Source organism: Chroicocephalus ridibundus, chromosome Z (genome assembly GCF_963924245.1).
Source record: "Chroicocephalus ridibundus chromosome Z, bChrRid1.1, whole genome shotgun sequence".
Taxonomy (NCBI): domain Eukaryota; kingdom Metazoa; phylum Chordata; class Aves; order Charadriiformes; family Laridae; genus Chroicocephalus; species Chroicocephalus ridibundus.
The window spans coordinates 64,982,777-64,998,512 of record NC_086316.1 but is presented as its reverse complement, the minus strand read 5'-3'; the positions used below and the strand labels follow the sequence as shown (position 1 = coordinate 64,998,512).

Sequence of the window (15,736 nt, the reverse complement as noted above, 5' to 3'; positions counted from 1 at the left end):
TACATCTAAGACAAGACTTTTACTCTAAGAATGCTCAAACACTGGAACAGGTTTGTAGGTTGTAGAGATACTCAAAGCCCGACTGGACACAAGCCTGAGCAACCTGCTTTATGTGACCATGTTTTAAGCAGGGAGGTTGGACTGGAGTATCTCCAGTGCTCCCTTCCAATCTCAGTAATTGCATACTCAAAGCACAGGAAAACATCTCTCATTTGAGAGAGAAAAAAAGAGGAGAATTAATGCAACAGTCTCATTTACGGGTTCAATTTTTATGACTTCTCACCTTTTTTAACAAATACATGTTTTTTGCCTCTCCTGTTTTATATACCACTCGCAGTTCACCACAGAGCTGGTGACTTTTTGTTTGTTTGTTTTAAAATCAACACCATTTATAGTCACATTACAGATAACTGAAAACTGATTGAAAAAAAAAAATGCATTTATTCTTTGATAACTAGCTTTATGATTTACTGGGGACATTTTTTGAAATTCAAATACCAAATACATGCACTGCAGTTGGCATATAGAAATTATAACATACAAAAAAAAGTCATCCTCTTCACGACAAAAATCAAAACGTGTAATCAATCTTCAATTTGTTCCCCAGTTTTTCCAATTTTAGAGGGAACAGGCAGCATTGGTAATGAAAACTATCACTTGAAAAATATTAGAAAATTCTCTTCTGTATTCCTGTAAAGTAACAGTGTCAGGCTGGTCCTTAACTTCAGCCAATACTTCTGGAAGTCTTCCACCTTGCACCTATCCACCTAATAGGGGGTCTCTCCCAGCAAATATGCACTATATATGAAGCTTGTTTAATCACAACGTTCCCTTGATATGCCCACTCCTCACTTTGTAACATTTTACAATGCTAGACTCTGATACAGAAACTGACAGCCTATTGCTTGTATAGATATTAAAACAGAGAAACACAGTGAATTAATTATAAACCGCATACTAATCACAGAAATAATACACATTCTACAAAGATTAAATTATTATCTTTAATTTATTTGTACAATATTTTTTCCTTTTGTCTGAATTTGTGGTCCTAATATCTGCTCTGCTTTGGAATGCATTTTTCCCCTCTATCGAGTTGCGTCTACATCTTATGGGAACCTCTAACTCAGCTCTCAGCGTGGTGACTACACTATGTCTGAAGCACAAACGAGTAACTGAGATGAGACAATAACCTCAAAAAGCTTCTCCCTTTCAAAACAGAGTAGGCATTAGGACCACAAATTCAGATGAAAACATTTTTGAAGGAATACATTTGATATTTCTAAGTTGAAATGTGATCCACTTTCTGCCTTCTGTTGTACCTCAAGCTTGTTTCTGTCCAGGAATTCTTCATGCTGGCTAGGGAAACATCAGATTCCTACATAGAAGACTGATCTTAAAAACCTGCTACCAGGAGCAACAAAAACTCTAAATTAGTTTCTATTCTCAAATTTCTGGGACAGATTCAGGTACTAGTTGATGCGGTCACCATATAAATACATTAATAGATGATTGCAGCTATAGCTCTTTCTGAACTGCATCTGTGGAGAAACTTACGCAAAACTGAAAAGCAAAAGAAGCAGCACAAAATCCTGTTGGCTCATGCAGCGCATAAGCGCTTGAAAATGGATGTAGTTTGCTGTGTCTAGACACTGATAAAAATAAGTTGGAAGTATCTCTGAGCTAGTCCTCCTTCAGGCAAAACCATCATGTCTCTTGGAAATGAAAGAATTATTTCCTTCTGTATTAGTGACATCAGAAACAATGCAATATTAACTGGTCCCAAGGGCTTTTATTTTTACTTTATCAGCTGTTCAACACTGAATAAAGTATATAAATGCATTAGGGTAAGTATAAACATCAGTAAGTATGAAAAAGTAATCCTTTAGATTTAACTGCAACAGTGAAGAAAGAACACAGAGAACAGTGGAAATTTATTTCTGAAAGACCTTGCTCTAACAGAACTGTACCAAAAATCCAGGCGTAATAAATCCACCGATATCCAACTCTGTACATAAAGTCTGTGAACGTGGTGCCTGAATGTCAGTTTTATGTCAGCACATAATTGAAATTCAGCCTTCATCATCACTGCTGCTCCATGCATCTTCATATGCTGGATTTAAATGCTGTTGAGGTGGAGACTAAAGGAAAGAAAAACAAAAAAATCTCTCAGTGGTTTGCTTAATTAAAAATATTAAAATCAAATAAGGCTAATGCTAAAGACTTTTCTTCAACTTCTATATGTAGACAAACTATTGTGTCTTTCACGGGTACTGGATTTTTTTCAACCACTTCTTTGGCCATTCCGCTGATTAGAGACAGGATAAATTAGGAAAAGAAATAGTGCTCTATTTAATTCCAATTAAAACAAAAATGTATCTGGAGCACTGACTGGAAGTTCTACAAATGTCTGGTATAAAATAAAACAGATAGATATTACTGTGGGGTTTTCTGTGTCATTGGTTATAAGTCATAATTTCCTTGACCCAGCATAACTGAGCACTACTGTCTCAAGAAGTAGTCCTGGCCTCTATCCACATCCAACAACTACTTCTCACCTCAGCCCCTCTACAGTCAAGCTAAAGGGTTTGTGCAGCTTCCCAGCGCACTAAATTACAGTGAATCAGGGTAAAATTTTTTTCTTGTTGACTTCTACCCTGGGTTCAGAGTCTGGTCATATAGGCACTCAAATGGCTGTTCCAGCACATGAGAGGGAGCAGAAACTAGTGGCCTGTGGACAGCAAAACAGCTTCTTTCAGACACAGTGCTCATCTACAACGTTTGCAAACTGCAGCTGTAGCTTAACAGATTTCAAAACAATGGCACGTATTACATAACTCCATCATGTCAAATTTAAAGAGGCAATTCTAATCAGAGTTGGGTAAATAATCCTGTTGATGTGGGTTTGTCTTTGTTCTTTCAGACTAAGAAAAAACAATTCACACACATCAAAATTTGTCTTGCCTCAGACACTAAAATAAGCTTGTTTAGAATCTTCTTTATTATATTTCTGCATCAAAAATATTTGGGTATTAAATGTGGCATCCCTAATCTTACTGTTTAATACACAGTATACAAAATAGCATAAACCACAAAAACCAGTTTGGAAATTAAGGAAGTTAAAGTAGAAGTTGAAAGACTGATAGCCAAATGACAAACACTATTTTCAATTAAGTGAGAAGCCAGAAGACTGTAAAAGATTTTACTAGACTATGAAAGAAAACATCCCCTCAAAACACCACAACAATCAAATGATTGCACAGAAACAACAGGTGACTCTCCTCTTAATTAGGAGTTTTTACAAATTTTGATGGTGAAATACATACTTCATATTTAAAACACCACCTCCCCAAGTATAAAAAGTATAGTTCAAACTCAAAAACTCATTACCTTTTCAGAAAGGTCATCAGGAACTGGCTCTCGAAGACCTGGTATCCATGCAAGGATATTGCAATCTTTGCTACCACTATAAAGTTCCTTTAAGAAAGCATGCAAAAATTACTTTTACACAAATTTACTGAACAGCAACATAGATATAATGTTGGGGAAAAAAGTGTATGAAATACTTACTTTAAAATAAAGACAAATATCCAAATTCTAAATTGTACTATAATTTTGATAAACAGTTTTAAATAACATGCCAAAACAAAATGTGTGAGTTTTACATTTTTCTCAGATTGCTGACCAAAAGAGCACTACCCACATTTAAATGAACTTTATTGCTTAAATGCACTTTTCTTCTTCCCTCTTTCACGTGTCACGAGAAGACACCTATTTTAAAGTCAGGGATCTTATGAGATTATTCAATGGAAAAGTAAGGGGGGGGGGGAGGGGGGAAGGGAAAATTTTTTTCTTATAATTGAAAAATATGAATCAACTTAAAAGCATCTAGTAATACATGTTAGAAGAGTGCAGACATATAGAACAAAGAAGTATTAAGTAAACATAGTTTCAGTATGCCCAGGGAAAGAAAAGAACAAATAAAGAACAATTTGAAGCCTTGTATCCTGTAGGGAAGGCAGAGATCAGAAAGATCAATTTATTATTTTTAATATAAATAACTCTATTTATTATGGTAATGACTAAGGACTGAGATCCCATTGTGCACGGCACCCTGCAAACACATGGAAGCAAACAGTCTCTACACCAAACAGCTAACAGTCAAATATAGCTTAGTTTTCTCAGTTCTTTAATAAAGGAAATACAGATTTCTCTTTCACTTTAAACTGAGGAAATGTTGCTAATGAGAAATACTGCACCATCTTTGCAGTAAATTTTGCTCTAATAGTGGATGCAATGTCTGACAACAGTTCTGTATTGCTGTGTGTTTAAACTGCCTGAATGAAACATATAAAGTATTTTTTTCTGTATTCAGGCTGACAGCATAAAAGCCTTGCTTCAAGCATGTTGGCTTTTATACTTAAACTAGCAACTTTGTGCGCATTATTAATACATTGATTCAACTTAAGTTCTGTCTTTGCAGAAAGTCTCTTCTATTTTGTATATTTAATTCTAGAACTGCATGAATTACACTGATGGCGCAGGAATTTAATGCCTTATTCCTATAAATACTCATTTATGTGGGTAATCTTACTCAAGAGAGCTAACATACTCACTTTTGTAAAACTGTTCCTGTGCATGAAGTTGGTCATGCATAAAACACATCCTACTTATTTTGCTTAAAAGAAGACAGGTCAAAGTTACTACAGGGTGTAGGTCAAACGCCACTTTGTCAGCAGTACTCCACTCAGGCCTCCTGTCTTTGACAGGATACAGAATATCACTATAACTTTAAAAACTCCTTCCATGCCAAAATCTCTCCTTTTAAGCAAGGTCATGGTGACATCAGCATAATTCCATTTAATCTTTATTACCACTTGTCTCACTTTCTGATCCTGGCATTGCAAGATCTTCAGTTAATATCCACTGCATTGAGTAATACTTACAATTAATTATTAAAACCTGAAATGGTGACTCATACTTTAAGTCAGTCAAAAAGAGCCAATAAGCTCCATGCAGCATAGGACATACACATATATTTTACTACGAACATGCTCTATGCATGTTTACGGTACAATATATGGAAATACTATGCTTTAAGTCCCTGAGGAAAGATTGTAAATAAAACCTAATTTAACTTTCAGTGTATTTTACTTATTAGCCTGCCATTGGATTTCCCAAATACCTTTGCAGATGTCACTGATATTTCTCAAACAATACAAGTAGCTATAAGTTAAAGCAAAATTGTTTCCTGATGCATGCCTAATATTTTATGACATGTTATTTGTGCATGGTGCTTTACTCCATTTCTTTTTCTGAAAGGGAAACGTAGGTCTTGTTTGTTTACTTTAATTATTTTAAGCAGCTAATATGGCACACTGGTATCTAGTTTATTAGATCCAACAGTAAACATCATCTAAGAGATTGCACAATGAAGACCTCCTCTTCCACACCACCCTTGAAATTACCACCTCCTATTAAATTAATGGCTCTTATTAAAGGGCCAAATTCTGCAGTTCTTATTACTCAAGCAGACTAACATCTTATTAAATTTACAGAGATATTTACGTAAGAACAATTTAGGCCAACAATAATGTAGTGGATTTTATGGCTCTATTCCCAGGATCTCAAAAGGCACATATACACGCATTAACTAAATCTCACACCGCTCTGTGGACACAGCTCCACACAATGTTTTAAACACAAAAGATATTCCACACAAGCCAGCTAGTTAATTTGGACCTCAAAAGAATAGATACAGATATAACAGGTACAGATAAAACAGATATAGCTAGTTGCTTGGGTATCAGTGACTATATTTGATTATAATGTTTTGAGCAAACAGAAGACACTTCTCACGTCAAATACATAGTTGGTGCAAAGTTAAAATATTCCTTTTGGAGCATACTCCAGTTATGAGGTGAAATAAAGACAATGTTTAAAACACAGCTAATGAACAGAAAGAATGTGAGGGACTGGCAGCAATAACTATAAATCAGAAGCTTTTAATGTAATAAAAAATAATATGAAAATCTAAGGACCAGATTTGACAGCGGGTAGGACAAAAACCAGTCATCAGGATTAAAGATAGCAGAAAAAGTTTAGAAGACTATTAATATAAAGAAAACTCTTAAAAACTACAGAGACTCACAATGAGACGGAAATGGTAGAAACTACGCACACAAGATGTGAACCTTGTTTCATATGAAGACAGTGTACTAATTTCCAATGTGCTAATAAGTAAGAAAAATGTTAGAAAGCCATCTGCTACACATTTCACTAGTAGGTGCACAGCTTATATCAGAAAGATTTAGAAGAGTTGTCTAAGAAAACTTCTGGTTTGCTTAAATTAATTATGTTTTAATATGTATTGAAATACTATGAAGCTGGAAGTGAGCTAATATGCCATCCAGAAAAAAAAAAAAATGTGGGATGATGCAGATACAAACAAACTGATATTTCTTTTATCCTAAACAGGACAATGGAAAAGGTGATTAAACAATTCAGTTACTGTAGAGTTAAGATATAGGAATATAAACAGCATCAGTCAAAATGGTTTGTTACAAAGCAGATTTTGTCAAGCAACACTGATTTTATTTATGAGTAACTGAAAATAGAAATGCACAGGTGTGAATAGCATTTTAACATAGTGATTTAATATTGTTTGCAAGAGTAAAATATAACAGGTAACTATAAATTTTACAAACGACTGCATTCTCAGAAAAGGAGTTTTAACTTGGAAATGTTGCAATTATATGAAGACTGATGAATGTACTTAATTGTCTCAAGACAGAACGAGCTATTCGGAAGTATAGGTGTGAACACAAACAGTCAAAATAACACTGGCACTACCTTTGGTGTTGACACACTGACTATAGTAATGTTATTCCATCAGAGTAACAATTTAATACAACCACAAGCAGAGCACTTAAAGAAAAATAAAATCCAGTCATACTTATAGAATATAGAACTGAACTCTCGATAAGGGTGATTCTGAAAGAAAATCAGGAATCACAATAGATAAACAAATGAAGTTGTTGCCAACATAAACCTACAGCTATAGCGACTTACACAGTTCCTGTGTACACGCTTACATGAGTGATCCTTTTCTAAGGATCTTAAAAGCCAAGACAGAGACACTATAAAGAGATTTGCGTTTCCAGGGCTGGAAAACATGATTTACAGTGAGATTTAATGAGCCTCAACTCTTCAGCTTATCAAAAAGAATACCAAAGATGACTTAATATAAACATGTTACTGCTTCTTAAAAACACAAAGGACTTTTTAAGCTAGTCAAGAATAGTCCAGAAAAGTTGTGCCTTAGCTATGATGTGAATATACCACCTTTCAGTGGATCTAGTATCTCACTGCCTGTTCATGCCAGAACTGCTTTCCAGGTCCAGCAAGGCTTACTAGCTTGAGCTCTACTGCTTCATCTGTAATGTGTCCAAAACTTTCAGTGAAGTCCATCTCAGTGATAGGGAAACATTGTTTCAGTCAAAGTTTCTGGACCCAAAACAAGAGCTACCAGATTCACTTCTGTGATGTATTGTATAAGCCATCACGAAAAGATACCCATGTGCCCTTTCTGCCTCAAGTATTAATTTCTGCCTTATATTTCAGAAACAAAACATGAGAAAGGAGGACCTGGAACATGAAGTACAATCCTCAACACCTGACGGCAAATATGTAATGGCCTTAAAATCCATACTTAAAATCCAAACATCCACTCTGCTTTTGCCACACCACAAGCTATAAGAACAGTATGTTGTAAAGTAACTCAAAACAAATTAAGATCTGTTACACTTGAGCCTTTTATTAGAAGAGAAAAATACACCATAGAGGCAGAGGGAAAGAAAAAAAAGGCAGAGGAAAAGAAAAAAAGTCTGTCAGTACCACGAATCCCTGTAACATTATGGTATTTCTTAGGCGAAATGTTCTCAGGTTAATATAAGAAGCTCATCACGTTCATAACACTTGATGCAAATTGTTCATAGATACAGTAATTAGTATAACTACAGGCATTTGAGCAAGATCACCATAGCGAGGTACTCGAGAGGTTTCTCAGTACTGATAGCAATACCAAGGCACTTCACCTAAATGCACTCCACATTCTTTCTTGCTGTGATTTGTCTTAGGTATCTCAGAGAAAGACAAACGCCTCCTCTTCAGTCTTAGAGAAAACAGGAAAAAGCCTTAATGCATACAATTTATTAATGACAATATAAACCAAGAAATTACTAGTTATATTGAAAAGTTACGTATGTGACACGAAATGAATTGTGGAAGGAACAACCCAATATAGAAAGGCCTGTCCCAAGAACATGACCAAACTTTTCTCACTTGACACATAGGCTACAGAAATCCCTCTTATGTCATGATCTTTGATCAAAGCACATCCCTGAAAAAGTTAACACTTTTTGTGCAAATGCTTTGGCAATCTGCATAAATATCCCAGGTTGTCTGGAATATTGTTTGTACTTAACTTACCTGAAAATTAGGTTGAAGTACACAGCAGTTGACAGTACTATAATGCCCCCTAAGCATTGTTATCAGCTCTCCTGTGAAAATTGTGTAAACAGCAATGGTACTACCATATGGTACAAAGGCAAACTCTGGATTACAGCCCCAGGAGACGGTGAATTTGAGTCCTTTTCTACTTTCATTACAGACTTTCCCATAATTCACCTGTAAAATGAAGGATTATACAGTTAGCTATTAATTAAAACTACAGGAAATAATTTTACATGAAAAGGTCAGTTTCATTTCTTCTTCAATACCCAAAACAATTAATTTTAAGCTTCCCAATGTTCATGTGATTCTTGAGATTTCCAATTACAGATGTCTATGAAGAGAATAATTTTTCTTTTCATTAGAGTTCACTCTCCTTAATATCAACTTTAAGAAAGGGAAAGAAAGATATGCCTACAAATCAGCAGAACAGAATTTACACAGGCTGTTGGATGTCAGATCTATACTGAGCACTTTTAACTATCACTGAAATTAGAACTGGTTCAGGAATTACTGCCTTAAACATTTTTGTAGATAATCCAACATAATAGTTTTCTCTCAGATATTGAATCTATTAAAAGAACCCTTATGCACAGTATACAGTTATAAATCATATAATCACAGAATAATATGGGTTGGAAGGGACCTCGAAAGGTCATCTAGTCCAGCACCCTGCAATAAGCAGGGACTTCTTCAGCTAGGTCAGGTTGCTCAGAGCCCCATCCACCCTGACCTTTAATGTTTCCAGGATGGGGCATCTACCATGTTTCTGGGCAACCTGTTCACTGTTTCACCACCCTCAGCATAAAAAATTTCTTCGGTATATCTAGCCTGTATCTACCATCTTTTAGCTTAAAACCATTACCCCTTTTCCTATTGCTCCAGGCCCTGCTAAAAAGCTTGTCCCCATCTTTCTCAAAAGCCCCCCTTAAGTATTGAAAGGCCACAATAGGGTCTCCCCAGCACCTTTGCTTCTCCAGACTGAACAACCCTAACCCTCTCCCATCTTTCCTCATAAGAGAGGTGCTCCATCGCTCTGATCATTTTTGTGGCCCTCCTCTGGACCCACCCCAACAGGTCCATGTTTTTCCTGTGCTGAGGGTTCCAGAGCCAGATGCAGTACTCCAGGTGGGGTCTCACAAGAGCAGAGTAGAGGGGCAGAATTGCCTCCCTCAACCTTCTGGCCACGCTTCTTTTGATGCAGCCCGGGATACAGTCGGCTTTCTGGGCTGTGGGCTCACATTCTTGCCTCCTGTCCAGCTTTTTATCTACCAGTACCCCCACGTCCTTCTCGACAGGGCTGCTCTCAATCCCTTCATCCCCCAGCCTACATTGATACCAGGGGTTGCCCCAACCCATGTACACTTGGTCTTGTTGAACCTCATGAGGTTCACATGGGCCCACTTCTCAAGTTTGTCTGGGTCCCTCTGGATGGCATCCCTTCCCTCAGGCATGTCAACTGCGCCACTCAGCTTGGTGTGGTCTGCAAACTTGCTGAGGGTGCACTTCATCCCACTGTCTATGTCATTGGTGATATTAAACAGTACTGTCCCAATACTGCAAGACTTTAGTCCTCATATTGAAGAAAAATTGATCTACAATACTCTCTACCCTATAAGTGCCCTTTATTTATCACAGTTTACCGATGTTGCAGAAAACTGTATGGCAGTGTATACGCCAGTAGGATGGCAAAGAACAGAAGCATCAGTCTTGACAATGCAAGAACTTAGCCTTAAGGATTTCTCAGCAAGTCACCCCTTGCTTGGGGAAGAAGGAACAGAGGAAAAACATCTGCAACGTAGGGAAAGATTCCGCATCTCTCCCTCATGAGTTACCAAGAAAAAGTAGATGATGAATAGGCAGTGTGAAAACAACTGAAGGGTGAGCAGAAGGATGGCATAAGTGAAGGTATTAGAAGAAAGTGATTCATGAAGGAAAAGCAAGTAAAGAATAATGTGCTAAATTATCATGGAGTAGTTAAGAGTGATAAAAAGCCTATCTTCTAAGCAAAGCTAAATCACCACTGAGAAATTCAATGCTGTCTCCTGTAAGGGCAGCTGAAATAGGAGCAAATGCCACATTTCTAATACCTGGCTTGTGAGGTGTGTGCGAAGCCTTGCAAATAGCAGTATAAGAATTATAGCTTATTAGCGTCTGTACATTTCAAGCTCTTGACAAGTCCTATACAGATAAAAATCTCACCAAAGGTTGAACATGGAAAGTTTACAAGTACAGTAGGAAATATTCCAGTTGGATACATCAGTATAATTTGGTCCTATCATACATCAAAAGTGTATTCATAAGAAAATACAGAAATATATTCATGAGAACAGTATAGCTTACCTCTAAACAAACTTAATTAAAACAACGCATTAGAATTTTGACAAATAAAACATACTTTTTTTTCATGAGAGGGAGAATTCTACTGTGAACACCTCAAATTCACACATTATGATTTAAAAGAAGGATTTTTTTCTAATTAAAAAGCAGTATTTAAATTGTAAATTCATTAATACTACATAGCATTATATATAAAATGCTTTGTTTTCAAATAATATTGTCCTACAGCCTATGCTCTTAATTTGTGCTGAAAAACAGAAATTCACTTCTACATACCACGTTGCCAAAGTTCTCTGGGTTAATTTTAAAGATCCCTACCGAAAAGTGGCCCGTAGTTAAAAAAAATAAAATCCTAAGTGTGAAATCTTTTGACTATAGGCTAACAGAATTGTAAAGTTTATCAAGCAGATATTCTAATACAAATGCCTTCCTTTGTCAGGTTCTTGATTCATACTCCCATCAACTGCTTGAGTTGAAACTTTGAGGCCAATATATGCATCGATCACATGAGCGAGGTAAGGAAGACAACTACTTCTTCCTCTGTTTTTAAAGTACATTCTTTCATAGCAAAGAGCACTTATGGAAGAAAACTATAATAAAAAGGAGCCCCGAGAAAATCTCTTTCAATCATCATAAAAATATATACAAAGAGAGTTTGATTACCATACAAGTAGATTGATATTTTTTCATATTGAGAGGACATTTTCATCAGATGTTGAGCTTCTGTCAAGCTCTTTGTGGATAATATCGCTCATTTTGTAAAGACAGAGTTTGTAAATATTGACTCTGTTAAGTCTTGTTGATGCTAGTCGTTTAAAAGTCATATTACTCTGCTGGTAAAGAGCAATTAAACTCCTTTACACAGCATGTGAGCTCTATCGGCAACAATTCCCAAGCCACAACACTGCTCATAACAAAGGCGTGTACAATGAAAAGGAGGAGTGTAGGCTGGGAAAAGTAAATTATATGGATATACTCAGTGTAAATGTTCCTGCTTGATAGAGGAGCTATGGAAAGGAAAGGATGCTGCCAAAACAAGAACTGAAGAAAGATCTTAAAAACTGACTTTGTCTTTTGAGCACACAGACAAACATAAAACCTGCCTCCTTCTGTTTGATTCTTCCTATACTCAGTGAATCAGGGCTTTCTATTCCTTTTTGTGATAAAGGACGTAGGCAAGATGTGTAGGGCTCCCAGCATTCACTTCTCTTACTAACTGAAACAATCCACTAGGCCCGAAATTTGACTCAAAAAAAATCATATGCATGGCTTAATTTCTATACCTTTTGAAAGGTATAGAAAAAATTATGGAGATCACAAGGACTAGCTAGTAGGGTAAACACAGGCACTATGGTGTGAACTTTTATTACCTGTACATGCATTTATTTGTCTGCTGGTGCCTTACAATTATTTTAAGCAACACCTCTGGGCAGTGTGTGAAAACACAGTACTCTGGACAATGTAACTCTGGACTTGAAAAAACAAAGCAGGATCAAGCTATTCCACACCAAATAAGAAAACTGTAAAATAGCCTATGAAACAAGTCAATGAACTAACAGGCACAGAAAAACAAAAAACAGTGATCCAGCTGGTGACAGGAGAGTGAACAAACTCTATTATCTACTTTGGTAATGGTAATTTGAAGACAGAAAGATGTCTGTATATGAAGTGCTGAGAACAAGCTGGCAAATATGGGTAGCATGGAGACAGAAAAATCCTTTCATTTAAATATCTATAAGGAATTCTTTTTGCTGTGTTCTGAAACTGAGCAGCAGAAGTAAAAGATTTCTAAGGTAGTGTAAAATTTCCTCCTTTCCTGACAGCAATGACAGACCGTAATCACAACTGGCTAAAATCCCACACAAACTGACTTACCTAGCGTGTTCTTCTTGAAAAATAAACATAGGAAACAATTTTCATTTTCTGAACGGAAAACCAAAATCGGAACCTTCAGCAAAAAACAAGCCGTAGAAAGGACTGGAGCAGCAGTAAAGATTTAATTCCCCTGCCCCGCTGTTTGATTGCAATGCAAATGTAGAGGGATAGATACTTTTAATACTGCTATACAACTCCACAAGAGAGATTCCAGAAAAACACAAAGGAAGTTGGAAGAAAGCAAGGCAGTCAATCAGTGAAATTCTCAGCTAAGGACAACTGCCCTGTGGATAGCATGCTGACAATTAATAGTTAAAAAAAATAAATTTCTACCAACACTCACTGCATATTCAGGTTTTCATTACTGTCTGAAGTGTTTTCAGCTATGCTTACAAATTAATGAATATAAAGTTACCATATTTGAATTTTAAGTAGATCCAGGCTTCTTCATACTCTTTTTTTTCTTTTTTTATAAGAAGTAGAAATAAGAAAAGAAATCTGGAAAAATATTGCTCACAAAATTTTCTAATGACAAGATTATGAAAATGAATAAACAGCCAAAGTTGTAATGACAATTGCACAAATTACAAATCTTCTAAAATTAAGTGCAAGTAAAAACATAACCGAAGATCCTTGAAAACTTACTAACGTGTTTTCGCCAGTAGAGCTGTTCCAAAGTCGCATCCGATCATCTGTACCAATGGTCAACAGATGAAGTCCATCATTTGTATAGCATAAACCATTAACTCTCCCATTGTGAGCAGTACTTGCTGTCAGGAAAAAGGACTCATTCAGATTTCAACAGAGGAATTGCTATTTGTATTTACGTTTTTATTTCAATGTATAATACTGAAAATGCGGTTTAAATGGTAACATGGTAAATTCATAATTTAACTTTTAGTTTATAAAAGCATCTGGCAGGCGACTGGTCACCAGAGGTGTTCCTCAGGGTTCAATTCCAGAGACAGTTCTGTTCAATATATTTATTAGTGATTTGGATGCCAGAGTTGAATGCACCATTAGCAAGTTTGCTGATGATACCAAACTGGGAGGTGCTGTTGACTCTCTTGAGGGACAGGAGCCCTTGCAGAGGAATCTAGATAGATTGGAGCATTTGGCAGTCATCACTGGCATGATATTTAACATGAACAAATGCTGGATCCTGCATCTGGGGTGGCCAGGCACAAGTATAAACTGGGGGAGGAGTGGCTGGAGAGCAGCCCTACAGAGAGGGATCTGGGGGTGCTGGTCGACAACAGGCTCAGTAGGAGCCAGCAGTGGCCCCTGGCAGCCAACAGGGCAAACCACGTTCCGTGGTGCATCAAACACAGCATCACCAGCCGGTCAGGAGAGGGGATTATCCCACTGTATCCAGCGCTGGTGCGGCCTCAACTGCAGTACCCTGTGCAGTTCTGAGACCCACCATTTAAGAAGGATGCGAAGGCCCCTGAATGCGTCCAGAGGAGGGAAACAAAGCCGGTGAAAGGGCTGGAAGAAATGCCCTATGAGGAGCGACTAAGGACTCTGGGCTTGTCTAGTTTGGAGAAAAGGAGGCTGAGGGGCGGCCTCATTGCTCTTTACAGCTTCCTGAGGAGGGGACGTGCAGAGGGAGCTGCTGACCTTCTCTCCCGGGTATCCAGTGACAGAACGTGTGGGAATGGTTCAAAGCCACACCAGGAGAGGTTTAGACTGGACATTAGGAAGCATTTCTTTATCAAGAGGGTGGTCAAACCCTGGAACAGGCTTCCCAGAGAGGTGGTTAATGCCCTAAGCCTGTCAGTGTTTAAGAGGCATTTGGACATTGCCCTCTATAATATCCTTTAACTTTTAGTCAGCCCTGAAGTGGTCAGGCAGTTGGACTAGATGATCTTTGTAGGTCCCTTCCAACTGAATATTCTGTTCTATTCTGTATTGTTACAGAGTACTAAAAATGAATTCCGTTGAGTTCACCCTGCAATACTGCACATTCTTAAGTTAAAGTAGCTAAAATCCAACTGAATGCTACCACAGCAAACCTAATTATGGTGCCCATAAATTAACTCACTGAAAATTGGACAAGGTATCTGTGCATTATACTGCAGTACACAATTTACACGTACCTCTTAGGTAAAAAGTGTTATGTTTTTCAAAGATTTTATAAAAAATAAATGTTAGCTGCTTTTGATTTAGTTCAGCTATATTTCAATATATTTAATATCCTAGTCTATCTGATTGCCATTAGATTATCAAAAAACTCATCTTGAACCTGTCAGACAGAGAAATAAAGTTGGAAAGAAAGTTGTTGTGTTTGAACAAGACAACGCATTATTCAAAGGAATGTGTAAAATGGCACTAATTACTTTGGGAGTTGCATAGAATTTCATTTTTCGTAAAACAAAATTTAAACAAATTTTTCTTTTTTCGTAAGTTTTAGATTTCTTTATAGCATTTTCATTTCAGTAATTTCTTGAATTTCAGTGAAATTTAAAGTTGTCAGAACCAAACATCTGTATTACTGCACTACAATTTACACAGTAGAGAGCATGGTTATTAAAACAGACACTTATGGCTACTTCATACCCTCTAACTGTACATTTTGGAAAATTAGTTTGATTTTACAGAAATACGTATGCATTTTTCTACATGCATTTTAAGTTGCACATAAACAACACCAACTTGTAGCTTTAATCACTATGATTTATGCTACACAAATCCTTTTTTTCAGAGCCATGATATGGCGTATGCATTGTGATTCAATTCCAAATACTATTTATTTCTACCTCAGAACAGTGATTGTTCAAGTACTTTTTTGGCCTGCCAAAATTAAATATCTTTTGTCCAGAATTGACCAAAATTCATGAACTGTAATTTAAAATTCTGAAGCTTCCCTCTGATTTAGTTTTTTTTTTTTTTTTTCCCCCCTTAGGTACAGGAATGTGACCTGAAAATACAGGTACATAAAAATGTTAACATCGTAGCTAATAACAACTGATACAAGGCACCATTAATGCAGTTGACTGTACTGTAGTAA

General features: G+C 36.8%; 2 protein-coding genes across 3 annotated transcripts in view; one reads left to right on the top strand and one right to left on the bottom strand.

The window, feature by feature from the left end:
- NDUFAF2 (NADH:ubiquinone oxidoreductase complex assembly factor 2) overlaps window positions 1-15,736 on the top strand; it is a 107,451-nt gene that overhangs the window by 7,206 nt on the left and 84,509 nt on the right. The gene's annotated exons all lie outside the window — the stretch shown is intronic.
- ERCC8 (ERCC excision repair 8, CSA ubiquitin ligase complex subunit) overlaps window positions 181-15,736 on the bottom strand; it is a 30,636-nt gene continuing 15,080 nt past the window's right edge. For both annotated transcript variants that reach the window (XM_063321518.1, XM_063321519.1), the window contains 4 exons: window positions 13,372-13,496; window positions 8,491-8,688; window positions 3,391-3,477; window positions 181-2,141 (listed from right to left, as the gene is read on the bottom strand). In XM_063321518.1, the coding sequence (XP_063177588.1) occupies window positions 2,073-2,141; window positions 3,391-3,477; window positions 8,491-8,688; window positions 13,372-13,496 (479 nt within the window). In that variant the 3' untranslated portion in view covers window positions 181-2,072. The remainder of the gene's footprint in view (window positions 2,142-3,390; window positions 3,478-8,490; window positions 8,689-13,371; window positions 13,497-15,736) is intronic.